The sequence below is a fragment of the Lissotriton helveticus genome, chromosome 2_1 (genome assembly GCF_964261635.1).
Source record: "Lissotriton helveticus chromosome 2_1, aLisHel1.1, whole genome shotgun sequence".
NCBI lineage: Eukaryota > Metazoa > Chordata > Amphibia > Caudata > Salamandridae > Lissotriton > Lissotriton helveticus.
The window spans coordinates 578,759,862-578,778,533 of NC_136059.1; the positions used below are offsets into that span (position 1 = coordinate 578,759,862).

The 18,672-nt window shown below is 48.5% G+C and overlaps 1 protein-coding gene across 2 annotated transcripts in view; it reads left to right on the top strand.

Moving 5' to 3' along the window:
- Positions 1-18,672, top strand: part of LOC144819435 (uncharacterized) — a 360,173-nt gene that overhangs the window by 265,866 nt on the left and 75,635 nt on the right. For both annotated transcript variants that reach the window (XM_078677326.1, XM_078677325.1), the window contains exon 7: positions 17,854-18,013. In XM_078677326.1, the coding sequence (XP_078533452.1) occupies positions 17,854-17,872 (19 nt within the window). In that variant the 3' untranslated portion in view covers positions 17,873-18,013. The remainder of the gene's footprint in view (positions 1-17,853; positions 18,014-18,672) is intronic.

Consider the following 18,672-nt stretch of genomic DNA (forward strand, 5'->3'; position numbering starts at 1 on the left):
AAGAGAAACCACAAAACACGACACCATCGGTGACAACATCATGGGGTCTCCCGAAAATCATCGGACACTATCCCTGCTCGGACTGCAGTGTCTGTCACTTGACACAAGCTACCAAAACCCTGACACTGGAAGAAGGGAAAGTGTGGACCCTACGTGAGCATACAAACTGCAACTCAATCAACGTGATCTATTTGATCACGTGCCCTTGCCACCTCCGGTACATAGGTATGACCACCAGAAAAGTGAAACAACGGATCTGTGAGCACCGGAGTAATATAAGGTGCAAGAAAATAACAACAAAATTGAGTCGCCATTTCCTAGACAAGAATCATACCACCAACGACATAAGGTGGACTGTGATTGAAGTTCTGGAAGGCACAAGAAACGTACAAAATAGACTGTTCGAAAAAGAACAGCGTTGGGTACACCGTTTGGGGACAAATACCAATGGCCTTAATGACGATGTCCCGTGGAATTCAGTCCTTTCATGAACCCAGAGACTTCGTGTGTCTGTAAGGAGAGCCATTAACATGACACATATGCAATCTGAAAAATATCACCTAAACACCAAATACCAGGTGGTTTCTACATAATGTACAATTATTTAATCTTGTCCCCTGTAGGTCCGAATCATCTTGCAGGGACTTGATAGTGCGTGAAATTCTGCAATGACACTTTCTACTCACACCCACACTGTAAGCGGTGCTTTGATATCGAGAAGAATGGAACACTCGTCTTCTGCTCTGGCATTGCTTGCTCAATGATTGTTAACAGTTGACACTCATGGATTAAGGTCTTCCGCCGAACTTAAATAAATAATCCGACCCCCTTTTAATCAAATCTGTCTCCCAGAACCTTCCCCGTAAACATAGAGCAACCACGGTTGCCCTGACAACCACCAGCCTTTCTGTGGCCATCGCGCAGGGATAGGTTCATCATTCCAAGCCTCGTCTTGATCCTGAGCGCGTCCCGCCTTAGTGGGCGTATGCGTTCCAGGCCTCGACCTGGGCGGGACACGCCCAACCCGGAATCGAGCGCGCACACTGAAGCAAAGCGCTCTTAAACACCTTTACCGGCCCCGCTCTCCATCGTCGGGGTCCGGTTCAGAGGATTCTTGCAGGTTGAGAAGCGGGTTGTGAGCGCAGAGGGCGTGAGTCTAGATCACCAGCGGAACGCCATTCACAATGACCATAAGCTAAGTACATGTGTGTTGGTTGGGTTCTGTTGACATGTACCTCCTCTCTTTTCCTAGGATGTGCCAAGCGCGCTCCAATCCTCCTCCCGAGACCCATGGTGCTAGTAGCGCCCTGTTTTAAAGTGAGATTTTCTCCATAATTACCATCCTAAGGGGACACCGACCGTTTGGTCAAATTGATCCCTCTTCATGGAGAATCCACACCGTGTTTTTATCCCAAAGCACTACCATAGTAGTTTTTAATCACCTTTAGCACTTCACCTCTTAGCATGTATAATACCCCTAGGGGCTATTTGGATGGTGCATAAGATATCAGTTATTGTGTGTGCACACAAAGGTTTGCCACCATCTTATGAGCACTATAATAAGACTACGCTGACATAAACTAATCGTATGTATGTCATTATCTGTTTGTCTTTGTCATTTTCTTTTACAGGTGCTGATACACCCTTGAATTTTTGGTTTTTTTTGGAATGAGCAATTGCTCTTCTAATTTTTAAGCACTTTTTTCACTTTTCCTTTTTTCACTTACACGTCCCCAGGTTAGGGTGGACTATTAGAGTGTCCATACCGCCGGGGTATAGTCCTGAAGAATGCCATGGTGAATATATACCACAGATAAGGCAGAAACATGTTGACTGATTTTAATAAACTTGTGGTATTTAGCTGAATTTATTCAATATCCTAAAAACCTTGGCCTTTAAATTCAGACACATATACCACTTACTCGTGTCTTAGGGATCATTCATTAAAAGTTTTTCGATACCCTCAGTCACTTTTAATTTAGCAATCTCCACAACACGTCCTCCCCACACGACCAGCTCCGCAGTATTTCTGGCGTCGCAGCACACCGAAGAGACACTCGGTCTCTTCGGTGGGGCCCGATGATGAAGCATGACACTGACTAGGTCGGTGTGTGAGGGCTTTCCTACTCAAATGGAGTACCTGTGATTAATATTGACCACTTATCTCCTTGCTCATATATTTGGTAGCTTTGTATATGACCGGACCTCTCTTCTTTTGTTGTCTGATACTTAACTGGGGTGTAAGAGAGTGTCTCTGACCTTCCCTTCCTCTCTCTTTGTTGATATATGGCTCATAATTACAACAAAAATTATCAAAATATCACACATAGCAATCTGAAACCTTGGCAACTATGAAAGAGGGCGGGCATCTCTTCACATGACATAGCATTGAAGACTTTGCCCATACTCCTGTTCTTGACACCGAGCCTTCTTTTACTTTCATATTTCATAAAAGTGATAGGAAGACTATTTTATTCTAATGCTATTTAATTGTGTCTCATGTACAATGCTGATCATATAATAAACTTGTGAATTTTGGATGGCTTAGTGTTATGACTAATAAGACTAAAAAGGCTGAAGCACTGCCAAATAGGCCCCAAAAAAAAGTTAAGCAGCATGGTGAAATAAGGAGAATAAAACAAATCACTTTTACCAGGTGGTGTTTGTTGTCCAAGACGAGGTCACGCAAAAAATTAATGTGATGGGAAAAAGTTTATCACTTTCAGTGGGGTAAACGGAGTTGGTAAAGCTGCCACTGCAGGGGCCACCTTATTCATAAGTGAATGCTGTAAGCTGGAAAGTAAGACTTTTGAAGTAACTACTAATATCAGTCTTAGATCTCAACTTTAGAAAACAATTAAAAGCAGTCATCTAGAAATATGGTCACATGGCTGAGCTAAGAATTACCACCCAAAAGAGCGAGCACTGCATTTAGACTGCAGAACCACAGGACTCTATAAAGGGATGTGCGAGGCCCGAACATACAGCTCAACTGCCTCAGTCCACTATATGCCATAAATTAATTAGAGTCAGCTCTCTGACTCGCTGACTCTGGCTGCCGATTTCAGTTGTGTCTTGACAGCATGATTGCTGGGCAAGCCCGAGAGGCTGTGAGACACACACACAGAGGTCACAGCCAGGCAGGCTGTATTATTTCGAAATGCCACTCCAGTAAAGTGAGCGACCCGGGAACCAGCGTACAACCCCTACACAGATAACTTACTTGCATGAGTCAATAAGAGAACTGCATGCACCCTGTAGCAATGAGGAACCATTTATGTAATTTAAAAAAGAAACTTACTGCATTTATGTTTTATCGTTGGTTTTAGAACAAGCTCCTTCCTGCGGTTCACCCAGCAGCGGAGCTTCTTTTACTGCTGCAGAGTAGATATTCTCGCCCAGGCTGTCAAGACAGCCCCCTCCTTACGTGCTCTCTGATCTCTCCAAAGTCCACCATCTGACAGTATCGAACTGAGAAAGTTGATATCTGTTCAGAGTAATGATGTTTCCCTGGTTGTGAGAGAATCTCTTCCAAAGAGGTTTCTTTCTTTCTTTCATTTTCTTACTATGCCACCCGCAATGCCGGGCCCCAGGGGAAGCACAGTCGCAGACTAGTCTTCCCCCGGGGTCTTTCGCGCAGGATAGGACAGGCAGGGGAAGGGGAGGAGTTCAGGGGGTGGGTATATAGGCGCCGGGGAGGAAGGGAACTTCCTCTTCCTGCGCCTGGCACCATCGGGAGGGTAGAAAGAAAGGGAGCTTAGTGTAGGGCCTGTATAAACTTAGTTTAGGTGGAGTTGGTGGGTTTTTGGCCGGTGCATCATCGTCGGGGGCTGTTTACACGGCAGCCATTTTCTGTGCACGTCGGAAGCGTGAGTTTCGGCACGATGTCGGGCGTGACGTCTGAGGAGGTCCGGGCGGCCTTGCTGCTGCTGGCGCATGCTGGACGCGAGGATTTACTGCAGCCAGGTGTGTTGGGTCAAGCGTGGGTGGGGGCCACGAGGGGCACGTGCGCGGCCTCGGCCGGGGTCACAGCTGCGGTCGTGGCATGCCTGGAGGACGAGCCATCCACACACGGGCAGGCGGTGGATCAGAGTGGGGGCGGAACGCCCAGGGACCCGGCGAGGGGCGGGAAACGTAAGGGCCTGCCCCCGCGGGCCTTCCCTCCGATCGAGTTCCTGCCTGGGGCCTCCGGGGCGGCAATGGGGGGCGGGACCCTCCGTCCCAGCGGCTGGGGCCTGTACACGCGCCGGTTGGTGCGGGGGATGGGGTGGGCAGGGGGACAGCCTTCCGCGGCCCCCTTTGCTGTCTGTGGGTGCCGGGAGTGAGTCCAGAGCCATTGCGGTAGTGAGGCAGGCAGATGACCCCCCCCCGGGGACGGGCGGCAATGAGGAGGATGTGACGGTGGACGGGGGGCAAGGGGATGATGCCCCCATCGACTGTCCACCAGTTCCAGGGCAGGCACCCCTGCCCCGGCGTGGCAGGTGGCGGCCGGGGTCACTACAGACCGGGGTGAGTCGGCTGTCGTGGTTCCTAGGGGTGGGGTGGCCGGGTGGGCCCCTGGGTTTGGCGCAAACACTATGATCCTCAATCTAAGGAACTGTACCGTAGGGCCAGAAACCTCTAGCATACGGCCTGTTCCAGAGCTAAGGCATTTTATGTAACGGAGACCATTAATATGGCTGCCAATAAAGCACGGACCCTTTTTAACACAGTGAAAGACTTAGCCGGAGCAAACTCTGTGGCGGTCGCGCGTCCCCTGACCCCTCAAAAATGCCAAGATCTTGCTACGTACTTTGTGGGAAAGATCGACACTATTCTTGCAAACATTTCAGAAAGCCCATTAGGAAATCGGCTGGATTCCTGGCCTTATATTTCCGTGGGCACCTTAAAATTCTTGGCGACCTCCATCAAATCAGGCTCTCCGTGTGATCCCCTCCCTATTAACATTCTGTGCCAATTGGATGACGGTGCTTTAGGAACTATTGCCGAGACACTTAATGCTTCCATCCGTCTGGCAACTGTCCCGGCATCGTGGAAGCACGCTATGGTCAGCCCTCTGTTGAAGAAGCCATCTGCTGATCCAGAGGTTCTTGCAAACTATCGCCCAATATCTCTGCTGCCTGCTTTCTCAAAAATTTTGGAGAAGCATATCCATGGCGTGCTTTCATCGTACACAGAGAACAACAACTTGCTCCATTATTCCCAGTCAGGCTTCAGGGCAGGCCACTCCACCGAATCTGCCCTCCTGGGAGTCACGGAGAAGATCAGGGGACTTTTGGACGACGGACAAACGGTGGCTCTCGTCCTGCTCGATTTGAGCGCGGCTTTCGACACCATCTCGCACAACAGACTGCTTGCCAGGCTGAGTGGGGATGGTGTCGGAGGGACCGCATTGGACTGGATTAGATCTTATCTGAGCAACCGGACGTTCCAGATCTCGTCCTCACACGCCCAGTCGGATATTTTTCCGTCACCCCATGGCGTGCCCCAGGGCTCAATTTTAAGTCCATTATTTTTCAATCTTTATCTCCGCCCCCTCGCTGATTTAGCAGAGCGGGTAGGTCTTGAACTTATGACCTACGCGGACGACTCACAGATTATTTTTTCCCTTACCAACTCAGAGTCTTCATCCCCTTCAGCTCTGAAACTTGGTCTTCAGGAGGTCTTCAGCTGGATGTCAACAAACCAGCTGAAGCTCAACGGGGAGAAGACGGAGATTCTTCTCCTGGGAAAAAATCGTGATCTGTGGCAGGAGAGGCACTGGCCGCCATCCTTGGGCGCTTTCCCCAGTCCAGCTACCCAGGTTAGAAACTTAGGGGTGTGTATCGACGATTCTTTATCGATGAAACAACAGGCTAATAAAGTGGCTGGTATTTGTTTCACGATCATTAAATGGCTGCGGAAGATTATCTGGATGCTGCCCGTGGATACCCAGAAGACCGTAGTCAATGCGCTAATAACATCTAGGCTTGACTACGGTAACATTCTATATCTGGGCTCCAATTTAGCTGTAACCAGGCGGTTACAACTGGTCCAGAACTCCGCAGCCAGGCTGTTGTGTGAGATTCCTAGGACAGCAAGGATCTCGAATCACCTTAGAGACCTACACTGGTTGAAAGTTGAGAACCGGGTCCGGTTTAAGGCCTTGACCTACATGTTCAAGATCAGAGCGGGAACCGCACCACGGTATTTGCAGAAATTGGTTAGGCCCCACGTACCTGTACGGAATCTCCGCTCTTTAAATGGAGCAACCTTCATGGTTCCCAGATTCAAACTGGCCCGAATGGGAGGTAAATCTTTTTCCCACTTGGGACCAGTTCTTTGGAACTCCCTTCCTTTAGCCTTGCGCAAAGAGGAGAACTTTGTCAGTTTTAAGAAACAAGTTAAAACCTGGCTGTTTAATAAATAACTGTTTAAATAGTTGCCGATCTGTTGTCAGCAGTTGCTTTCTGTGTCTTGTTCTCTTAGCCATGGCGCCGGGAAACCCTTTGTGGGTATCTGTGCGCATTACAAATGCAAAAAAATAAATAAATAAATAAATAAATGGGGGTTTCTTCCCCCTGGGGGCTGATTATCTCGGCTACTGCCCAACCCCGCCCCCCCAGATCTGGGGTGCTTTGTCCTGGGAAGATAGGGCCAGGGAAGAGCGGATCCTGGAGCAGATCCGGGAGGTCAGGTGGGCAGAGGAGACCAGGGCCAGAGTGGGGGCTCTGTGGGGTCATGACATTGAGGGCCCCCCACCCCGGCCTCTGAGGAGGAACGGGAGACGGAGTTGGAAGAAGAGCAGAGGAGAGTCAGGGCCAGGAAGACCGTTGTGGACCCCCCCCCAAGAGAGTCATGGCAGGTGTAGGGACAGCCGGGACGGCTTTGAGGCCTGATGGTGCTGGGGCCCGCTCAGGCTGGAGCGACCTGAGGGGCGGGAGGGGATCCATGCCGGCGGCTGTCGGCAGAGCCCGGGGGTGCCTGGCGGGGCGCAAGACGGCTCCAAAACGCAGGACAGAAGCAGCAGGGCAGTCTGCGGCGGCTGTCCCTCCTCCGAGGGCTCGGGCTCTTGCGGCACGTGTGGTGACTGGACTGCGTGTGCAGGGGGTGTGCAGAAAGGTGTGAAGAGGGCAGTGAAAGAGGTGGAGAGTGCGCGCGTGGATCTGGAACCGGTGCTTAAGTTGGATTATGGTGATGAGAGTGAGGAGCTGGAAGAAGGGGAGGTGCGGGATGATGCAGAGGGCTTAGGGGGCGCGGCGGACAACAGCGACATTGGTGTCTTACAGGCCCCGACGGCGACGAAGACAAAGGCCGGGACGGCGGCGGTCCAGGTGGCGGCGCCCAGAGGACGGCCCAGGGAACGGACCTCGGAACCTACAGGTGAGGGCTCCTGGTGGGCAGCCTGGGATGACGGTCCCCAAGGGGGGCGTAAGAGGACTTGCAGGTCGGTGGGTGTGGGGGATGGTTCAGTCCGGGAGTCGGAGAAGCCATCGGGCAGTCCACTGGAGGAGGGTGAGAAGGTGGACAGTAAGTCGGTGACTACGGGGGTGCAGACGGACAAAGGGGATGGTAAAGGGGAGAAAGGGCTGAAAGTGCCGAAGAAACTACCATACATGGGTTTGGCGATGCCGCTGGGATCGCATCTTTCTGAGAAACTCAGGTCGCGGATTTGGAGGCACGAATTTGTGGATGTATTTAAGTTGCTGCATAGAGAGGTGCAGGCTAAAGAGGGTTCAAAGGAGGAAGAGTGGGAGCGGACGAGGTGCCCCAGGGTGCCAGTGATGATGGAGAACTGGACATCAGCGTCCTTGATTTATGCCAGTATTTACTGCGAGAAGTACTTGGACAGGGCGATTGCGCTGTTTAAGTACATGGACATCATTCGCAAGGCTCAGATGCAGTTTGGGGGTTTTGCCTGGCTGAGTTATGACGAGGAATTTAGGGCCAGGGTCAGTGCGAATCCGGGGGCCTGTTGGAGCTATAATAGGGGGTACTGTTCCAGGTACCCCTGTAGGTTCAAGCATGAGTGCTCGAAATGCGGCGGGAGACATGCCCTCGCTCAGTGCCTCACACTTGCCACGCCCTGAGAACAGTGGAGGAACGCCAAAGGGCGGGGCCACCCTGGACAGAAGGGCGCCTACACCGGTTAGGGTGGAGGCGCTGACCCCGTGGCTCTCGTGCTACCCAGACCAGGAGGCGGCGGCGCGGCTCTTCTGGGGTTTCACAGAGGGTTTTAGAGTGGGCTATCAGGGTCCTAGGGAACGCCGTTGGGCTGACAATTTGAGATCTGCTAAGGAATTGCCTAGTGTTGTGTCTGCTAAGTTGAAGAAGGAGGTTGAGGAAGGAAGGGTAGCTGGCCCGTTTACTGACTGGCCTTTGGATGATCTGATCATCTTTCCATTGGGGGTGGTGCCGAAGAAGGAGGAAGGGGAGTTCAGGATGATACACCATCTCTCATGGCCGGAGGGCCAGTCAGTGAATGATTTCATTGCAGAGGAAGACTCCAGAGTGCTCTACGCATCAGTGGACGATGCGATCCGTCTGGTGAGGGTGTGTGGGACGGGGGCTGAATTGGCGAAATGCGACATCAAGTTGGCTTTCCGTTTACTACCCATTCATCCGGTGGATTTTTCGCTCTTGGGAATGCAGTTTGGGGAGGCCATCTACGTGGACAAGGTTTTTGCCCATGGGGTGCGCCATCTCCTGCGCTCTTTTTGAGTTATTTAGCACCTTCCTGCAGTGGGTGCCGTGAGCTCACCCACTACTTGGATGATTTCCTCTTCCTGGGGAGGGCGGATTCCGGGGATTGCGGCAGGGCCCTGTCATGATTCCAGGGGATGGCCCTTCAATTTGGTGTGCCTCTGGCACCGGAGAAGACGGCTGGTCCCAGCTGTTGCCTGACGTTTCTGGGGATCGAACTGGACTGCGGCCAAAGTGGCGGAAATACTGACATGCCTGGAATGGGCGGTTGAGGAGAAGCGGATTCCTTTGCGTGCGGTTCAAAAACTTCTGGGTTTCCTGAACTTTGCGTGTAGAGTAGTGCGAGCAGGGCGGACGTTCTGTAGGCGGCTCGGCACGGCCATGTCAGGGGCAGTGCTTCCACATCACAGAGTCAGGATTTCCATGGGAGTGAGGGCCGACTTGAGGACCTGGATTGCATTCCTGAAAGACTTTAATGGTGTGTCCCTGGAATTTGATGAGGAAAGGGCGGTCTGGCAATGACAAATTTACTCTGATGCAGCTGGGTCAGCGGGGTTTAGTGTTTTCTGGGACGGACGGTGGTGTGCTGAGAGCTGGCCGGCTCGATGGCTCACTCAGGGAAGGAGCATTGCTTTCTTGGAATTCTTCCCTTTACTGGTGGCACTGGAAGTGTGGGGGGAGGAATTTCGGAACAGGTCAGTGCTTTTCCATGTGGACAACATGACGGTTGTGGAACTGGTGAATCATCAGAGGGCACGGGACCTGAGAGTGCTGCGGCTGTTGCGGAGGTTCATGTTGGCTTGTCTGCGGCTGAATGTGGTGTTTCGGGCGAAGCATGTCCCTGGGGCGAATAATGACATTGCGGATGCTTTGTCTCGTTCGCAGTGGCAGCGGCTCCGGCACCTGGCACCGGGAGCGGATACATGCAAGACCGAGCTGCGCGCCGGCATCTGGGCCGTGGGGGAGTGAGGATGATTGGCCTGGTGGAGGGTTCTGTTGCAGAGACCACGAGGAGGACGTATCGTTTGGCATGGTCTGAATTTAGTGCTTTCATGGGTTGGAATCTGGATTGTGTCGTGGGTGTGGAGTCTGAGGTGGAACAAGGGCTGAGACGTTTTGTGCTGGATTGTATTGACAGGGGCTTGACTGCGGCTACGATTTCTGGTAAATTGGCAGGGATCTCTTTTTACTGTGCTCTGTTTCTGGGTTTTGATCCGACTAAAGATGTGATCGTGAGCAGAATGCTGCGAGGTTTGGGGCAGGGAATGTAGGAGTGGGGGGGGCAGGCTGCGGGAAGCAGTTACTTTTGAGTTATTGGTCCGGCTACTTGGGGTGTTGCCGGACTGTTGTTACGACCTTGTTGAGGCTGGCCTTTTCCGTTTGTGTATGGTGTGGATGTTTTTCGGGGCGTTCAGGGTGTCTGAGTTGTTGGGTACGAGGAGAATGGCTGGCAGGCTGTTTGAGGTGATTCGGGTGGATGGCGGTCGCCTGGGTATTTGGTTGCGACGCTCGAAGACTGATCAGTTGGGCAGGGGTAAGTGGGTGTGGCTGAATGAGATGGAGGGTGGGGCGGTATGCCCTGTGGGTGAATGGCGTACTTTCCTGGGGACCACAAGTGTGGCGGAAGGGGAAATTTTTTGTCATGCATCGGGCGCGCGAATGACGGCGGGCCAATTATTGGCGGTGTTGCGCAAGGCTTTGCAACGATTGGGTCTGGATGCATCTGGTTTCGGGACTCACTCCTTCAGAATTGGGGCTGCGACAGCTGCGGCCAGGTTGGGGTGGTCATGGGACAGGATTAGGCGAATTGGGCGGTGGAAGTCTCATTGTTGTGAGAGGTATGTGTGGAAGTGAGATAGTCCCAGGTAGGCAGTTGGTTGATTCATGGTTTTGCTGTTCTTGTTCTAACATCTTTTTCTTCGTAGGTTGCGTGGGTGGACCGGGAACTAAGATGGTGACATGGATTGTTGGGCACTCCTTCGTGCATTGGGCGTCCAAATATGCGGATCAACAGGTTTACGGCCGTAACCTGGGACGGAAAGGACACTTACATGAGGTACAATGGTGGGGCAAAGGTGGCATGCGATGGGGGCACTACTGCCCTGGCTCGCGAAGATGATCCCGCAAAGAGGATGCCCTGATTTGTTGATAATACATCTAGGAGAAAATGACTTGGTGCAGCTGTCAGGTTTGGCGCCTTTACAGCTTATGCAAAGGGACCTGGAGGTGTTGAAGTCTAGGCTTGCAGGGACCTGCATTGCCTGGACGGAGTTGGTCCCCAGGAAAGTGTGGAGTGGGGCAAATGAAGCATGGGGCAATTGAAAAGGCACGAAGGAAACTCAATAGGGCAATGAGACTGTTCTGTGGAGACAAGGACATCAAAGTGATCGCACATGGAGGGATTCGACTGGAGGAACCTTTAGTTTTTAGGGACGACGGAGTACACTTGTCACAGTTGGGAAATGCCTATTACATGATGGAGATGAGAGATGTGGTGAGCAAGTTATGGAATGAGGCCATCTGGTGTTGCAGGGAGTGAGTGGGGGTGTGCTTGGTGCAGGCTGACAGACCTGGGTAGGAGGGGTGGGGCAGGGAACCGCCCTACAGGGGGTTCCCTGGTTGCCGGTACTTTGAAGGGACAGGGGGGTCAAGAGCGGGCACACCCATTCCTTGGGGAGGGGTTCGAATGGCGGATAAAGGCATGACTGGAAGGACGCAAGGAGCGGGCTGGATGACAAGTGATTGCTGGGCATGAATAAGGTATGGTATGGGGCATGTAGGGGTTTGTGATGAGGTGGAACGGGTGAAACGAATGAGAGGGGAGTGTGAGTGGGGGTTTGATGTTACTTACCTGTTGATGTTTATTGTTATGTATAGATTACGCAGCCTGGTCTAATAAAATGGCCTTTTACGCTGACACACTGCGTGGTCTGTTTATTGCGCGATGCCGGGCCCGGGGGAAGCACAGTCGCAGACTAGTCTTCCCCCGGGGTCTTTCGCACAGGATAGCACAGGCAGGGGAAGGGGAGGATTTCAGGGGGTGGGTATATAGGCGCAGGGGAGGAAGGGAACTTCCTCTTCCTGCACCTGGCACCATCGGGAGGGTAGAAAGAAAGGCCTCCCACCCACCCGGCAGTTGGAGGTGTGGCTTGGGTCAGTCTATGGCGTTGCCAGTGTAGGCCAGAGCTGCTCTAGGCGGTACTTTGAAGGGACAGGGGGGTCAAGAGCGGGCACACCCATCCCTTGGGGGGGGAGTTCGAATGGCGGATAGAGGCATGACTGGAAGGACGCAAGGAGCGGGCTGGATGACAAGTGATTGCTGGGCATGAATAAGGTATGGTATGGGGCATGTAGGGGTTTGTGATGAGGTGGAACGGGTGAAACGAATGAGAGGGGAGTGTGAGTGGGGGTTTGATGTTACTTACCTGTTGATGTTTATTGTTATGTATAGATTACGGAGCCTGGTCTAATAAAATGGCCTTTTATGCTGACACACTGCGTGGTCTGTTTATTGGTCGAACCAGCCAGCGCAGAGCCTTCCTCCAAACTTCCCGCTCCCGGGCACCTTAATGTGATTTCCCCCGCGAGGCAATTGTAAGCAACAACCTGCCTGGTCTGCCTGGGATCATGACGTCAGGCTGCCGCGCCGCTTCTCTTTTATCGGAGAAGGTCATTTTAAAACACAAAGTTCATGACAATGATGCCTTTGTTAGCCTCCTCAGCAGCCCACGGTAAGGGCAGTAATAGCGTGTGATTAGCAGCCACTCTGAAAACGTTGGTTTGAATGTATATTTACTTCAACTATTACGCACCATGTGTATCTACGTAATGAGATCTATACTCTGGGTTCATGCTAAAAGCAAATTATTTCCCGGCATTTTATCATGCAAACGGCTCCCAATTAATCACTTGAACATTAAACCTCACAAGAATAACTTTAAAACTAGACGGACACTTACAATATTAGTGTACTGTGCGCTGGCGCTGCAGGGGACCCCTGGAGTTCGGGGGCCCCCCTGCACCACGTGGGCTGCGGGGGCCTTTGTTACACCCCTGCCTGTTAGGATGTACTCCTGTATCTAGCACCCCCACTGTTAATATGCAGCCTGCTGAGGGTGAACAACCATCGTCATCCATAGCAACCAGACTCCGCGGGCTAAGACAAGGGGTTTAGTGATGAATAAAAAAACTAAAAAACCTCACCTCAAGGGAAACGGAACTCAAAAAAGACGGGGGAACCAAGCAGATTAGGGGCTCAAAATCAAGGGGGTACAGAATTAGTAGAACGTATGAGGGTACATTGCAAATCCTTTGGTACCCAAACGGAATTCGATAGCCCCTTAAACTTGAATAAAACAGATGGTATGGCTGAGAATCTAGAAGATATTGTTGTAGATATTCTGAAAACCACCATAAACTCGGTTGAATCACGTATAAATGATTGTCTGGTTAACAAACTGAAATAATTAAATGGAAAAATTATTGAAATTAACCAGGCTATGCATAGACTCAATTTAATGATAGAGAAGGGGATAGCAAACAATGTAGTAGGGGCTAAAATATTCTTAGAGTATAGGGATAGCATATGTACTAAAGACAAGAAGGCGAGCATTGATGGGATCACAGCGGTTTAACCAAGACTCGACCTTAGGATAATCTCTGATGGGGTGGGGGGGGGGGGGGTCTTGCTCCAGAAGAGAAGATGAACTCCAAGCAAAAACGACCTGTTCAAACAGCAGAGGGGAAGGATATGATCTTAAAAGAACAAACCACCCTGAAACTTGTATCTCTAGGGGAGCAACACCTAATATAAGCGAAACGGATCTGTCCCCCAATTTTGATATATTACATCTACCCCCAGCTGCATGTCCATATGTCCTAGTATTAACGGGGATTCCGGTTCTTAGAAATAATCAAATTGAAACATGGGAAATTTGAGGAATAAGGTGGTGGACTGGCTTCAGAGGCATAAAAGAATAAGTCCAAATCAAATGAATGAAATTATAATGGTACATATGGTGAGTTGGGTAGGGACACATAGGAAAGATACTGAAGGCGACTGTATAGTCGTAAACTTCAGACGTCCGCACACAGTTCGTAATCTCCTAAGAGTACAGGAGGAGACCTCAACACAGAAACTAACATCCACGTACTTCCCTTGGGATTTTTCTACAGACCAAATGAAGCAGAATCAGTTAATCAATGTGCTAACTCCTTCCCCCTTCAACTTACGAACAGGTTACAGGTATTCTCATCCCTAGAAGCAGTCGATTGACTGAATCCAACATCACCAGGAATGGGGGGACAACGGTGGGTTTCAACATTGTACCTCATGTCCAAGTATTAATGGCCTGCTGGGCAGACTCTGATGTAAATGGGCAGCCTACTGCAATAAATGTTTTGAGTGAAGGCGATAATGTAGCAGCGATAGAGGAAAATTTGAGTAAATTTTTTACTATGGTTGTTGATTACCCCATCGAAATGTGTGGCAATAATTGCCCAGGATTAAGGCTCATCTCATGAAATATAGCGGGTCTTAGGAAAAACATCAGTGACCCTGAATGGAATGAGTATATTGAAATGGGTGACGTTTGTTTCTTACAAGAAACCTGGGCGTCAAAAATTCCACACAGAGTGGGGTATAAAACATTCCATGTGGATGCAGTTCCTTCTATAAGAGGCAGACCATCGAGGGGCCTTGCATTATGGGTGAAAGTAACCCTTGACATTAGAATAACAGTCCTAAACATTGACTCATTAGATATACTTGGGTTACGGATAAATACAGGGGATGGAAGGGTGCTATACTTGTTCAATGTGTATAACAGACCAGGCCCCCTATTTAAAGAATCACCAACAATTGAAATATTGGACTCATTTCTTAATTCTCTGGATGAGAGTCCGAGTTTAATATTAGGTGGTGATCTAAATTGTAATTATGAGCCCATTATAGGGCTGAATGATATTTTTGAGGAAGAAGATAGTGCCAATGGCATTCCCTTGGTTAATAATGAAAATCCGGTCCCCTGTACTGTACTAGCTGTCCAGATCATGAGACTAACAGTTACTCATGGTCTGAGGGCAGGAAATGGAAGACTGACCTATTAAAAGCCCCAACCTTTAAGAGGAACGATTGTCAACGTAAAATTGATTTTTGTATGGCTTCCCTTGATATCTGGGGTTATGTACTAGACTTGGAAATCATACCTAGGATTGAGAGCGACCATTATCCGCTCGAAATGTTAGTTTCCAGTGGTTTATTGTCTAATACACTTATGGACAATAATGGAGCAGGTGCTCGAGACAACGTAAATAATGATGTGGTAGTAGCGACAAACAATCGCCGCGCATTAAAATGGGTCCACATCTTGGAACAAGGAGAAGTGTTAGCCGAAATGTATAGTTTATTGGCAGACACATTTGTAAGTGACTCGAATGTATCTGCTGAAGGGAATGCGTTCCTAAACCTGCATAATGGGTTTTTTGAATCCTTAGTGCCACTGTTAACAAGGATGCCTAGAAAGGTGATTAAAAATCCTAAAATTACGGCAAATAGGAAACCTTGGTATGACAAGGACTGCCGAAATGGCAAATCTAGACTACTAACCGCAATCAAAAAGAAAGACTGTAATGAGATCAAGAAGGCTAGCCGGAATTATAAGGTAGTACAAGAGAAGGCAAGGACAAATTGGGACGAGGAAAGTTGGGCAGATCTGCTTATGGCAACTAAAAATAAGGACCAAGTGGGTTTCTGGAGATTGGTGGATAAGGGCAATCGCTCAGGAGGAGTTGTTAGAGATGTTTTCCTAGATGAAATGACCTGGGTTGAACATTTTACAGAAATTATATAGTGCTCCGGACAATATAAGGACTTCAGATATTGAAACCTTACAGCTAATTGATAGGACTCAAAAACTAGAGTTTGAACTGGAAGAGACAGTGTCCGCTATTAACGCAGTCAAAAATGGAAAAGCCCTCGGTCTTGACAAGTTTCCTGGTGATTTGTATAAACATGAAATTGATGTATGGGCTCCTTATATTAATCACCTATTTAATACTTTAGCGGCAGGTGCGGAATTTCCGGACAGCTGGAGAGGGGCGGAAATTGTACTAATTTTTGAGAAGGGCGATAGGAGCACTCCAGGGAACTGTCGTCCAATTAGTTTAATGGATATTTTACAAAAACTCTACGCAAGGCATATTTTAGCTCGTATGAATACATGGATTGACGAAAATTCTATTCTCACAATGTTTCAGGCAGGCTTTAGAGCAAGAATAAGTACTGTAGACCAGGTATTTAGATTCTCTTGTCTTTGTTGGAAATACATTAGTATGAGGAAGGGACATTTGTATGTGGCGTTCGTGGATCTTAAGCCCGCTATTTACTTATACCGCGAGGGCTACTATGGAAGTCTTTACATTCTATAGGGCTTCCTGGTGGTCTCCTGCAACAGATTATAAGGCTGCATGACAATAACTTTGCTAGAGTGAGATGGGGTCCAAATGGTGAGATAACTAAATCCATACCTATTAGGAGGGGCATGCGCCAAGGATGCGTCTTGGCCCCCACTCTGTTCTCACTGTTTGTTAACGACATACCCTCTTACCTAGAGGGTTGTAACAATGATGCCCCAAAATTGAATGGACAAAGGGTTCCAGACCTTCTTTTTGCAGATGATACCATCCTGATATCACAAACATCTAGAGGATTGCAATCTCTTCTGAACACATTCCAATAATATTGTAATAAGAAGGGCCTAGAAACTAATTCAAATAAGACCAAGTATATGGCCATAAATCCCCACAAAACTTTTAGGGGCAATTTAATGCTAAACAATGAAAAAATAGAAGTTGTGCAGAATTTTACATATCTGGGTGTTTCATTGGATTCCAAGTTAAAGTGGAAATGCAACTAGAAAAAAGTAAAATGGTACTAAGGCAGAACATGTTGCCTATTGTGAAAAAACATGGAGCAAGTACTAGTAAAGCCGTATCACCGGCGCTAGAGGTTTTTAAGTTTAATCCGCAGTCGGCTGCACTATACGGGGCAGAAATATGGGGGCCCATGTGTAAGGATGTTTTCGCAATAAGTGAAAACAAGTTCTTTAGGGCTTTATTGAGATTGCCAACAAACACGCCATTAATACCTGTATTGCTAGACTTAAACATGAAGCGCACCTACCACTATGCCATTCTGCGCCCGCTATCATTTTGGGTAAGACTTTGGTGCACACCCGAGCTCGATGATTATAAAAGTGGTCTTCAAGAAGTAATGAGAATAGATTGTAATACCTCAAATGTTTGGCTAAAGCATGTACGTACATGGCTAACGAAAATTGGCCTGACTCGGTTTTGGGAGGAACCAATAACACTGACTAAAGACTCGAAAAAACAACTAAAAACTGTATTCTGGGCATATATTTATAACAGTATTGCCAATGATCAAACTGGTGGAACATTGTCAAATAGCTTACTTGTATTTAAAGACACTCCTTACTTTGAACAGTTTCTAGATGAGGTTCAACCACTTTTGGCCAAAACTCTATTCATGAAACTAAGATATGGAAACTTGAATATAAATCAGACTGTTTCAAGGTGGACAAGTTCCTGTAAGGAAAAGACATGTGATGTATGCACTTTATTTTTGAGTAACACAAAAGAAGATGTTGCACATATCCTGTTCTTTTGTCCTTTTTATGAGGTAGCTAGGAAAAAGTGGATCATATCAGTATGTCGAGCTCTGGGTGTACTCTCTTACAAGGATGCGGAAAGGATTTTTAAGACTGATACTCGGCAGGTGATAGTGTTTGGTGTAAGCAGGTTTTTATTGGCAAGAAGCTTTTCACGGAAAAAAATGGGCTTGACTCTATAATGAAATCTGTGCTGCATGGACTAAAACCAACCTAGAAACTAATGATGGAGAGTATTGAAAATGTTTACAAATTGTTGCTGCTATTTGTTTTTATGAAGTTCTGATACCAAATGTGTTCTATAATAAGAAATTATCTAAAATTATTTTTATCCGCAGTATTCTACTGTTTTAATTACATGCCTTTTTAGATTATTTATAATCTTTCATATTACAAATTCCAAACCTTTTCTGTGCTATCCGTATCTATGTAACAGTTTTTGCGAATTGATTGTATGTATGTTTTTATGCATCTTTTTTAGCTCAATCGGGTCGAAATAAAGATTATAATTGAATTGAATTGAACAGCTCTTTTTGTGGCAGTGTGAGCGGAGTTATCCAGATGGTGTATTAAGCATTTATTGTATTCACTCAATCAAGGACTGATTACACACACTCAGAGACAGAATCCAGGCCAAATAGGTAAGTATGAAAAAGGTATACTTGTGTTTTATTTTAGAACCAAGCAGGACTTGGCACAAGTAAGTAAAATATACTTTTAAATGCAAGACTGTTCAAGGAAATGCAGTTGTGCTTGAGAAAGCAATTGTTACAGGTTTGTATATGCTTTGGAAACAGTTTAAATTACACAGTAAGTCTTTGTTTGAGCAAATCCGGTGCTCACTGGAGACAGAGTCTGTAAGAGGGTCTCAGGGTAGGTCACCGGACTCTGGGGGTTGCTGGCTGCTGGACTCGCCAGGCTTCTTGCTGTAGGCAGGTCACAGACGGGACAGATTGGAAGGGGTGGGGCCAAAGCAGTTGGTCTTCTTCCTGGGTCTGCACGGCTCTTCGGTCCGTCTTCTTTCTTCCTCGAATCACCGCTAAATACTAAATGTAGGAGGTTGTGCTAGTCAGGACCAATCATTCCCTTTCTTGGGGTGGGTACTTCATAATTGGCTGAGTCCCCTCATCTTCAAGATGGAGGGGACTGAGATGTGTGCTTCATCACGCCTCCCCCACCTGAGGGGTGGGGTTGGCATAGGTGGGAACACCTCTCTTCCTAGCTTGGTTTTCCCACTGATTCTCCTGCCCCTACTGGGGGCAAGAACCGGCAGGAGCCAGTTGCTGGGTGCAGAAAAAGG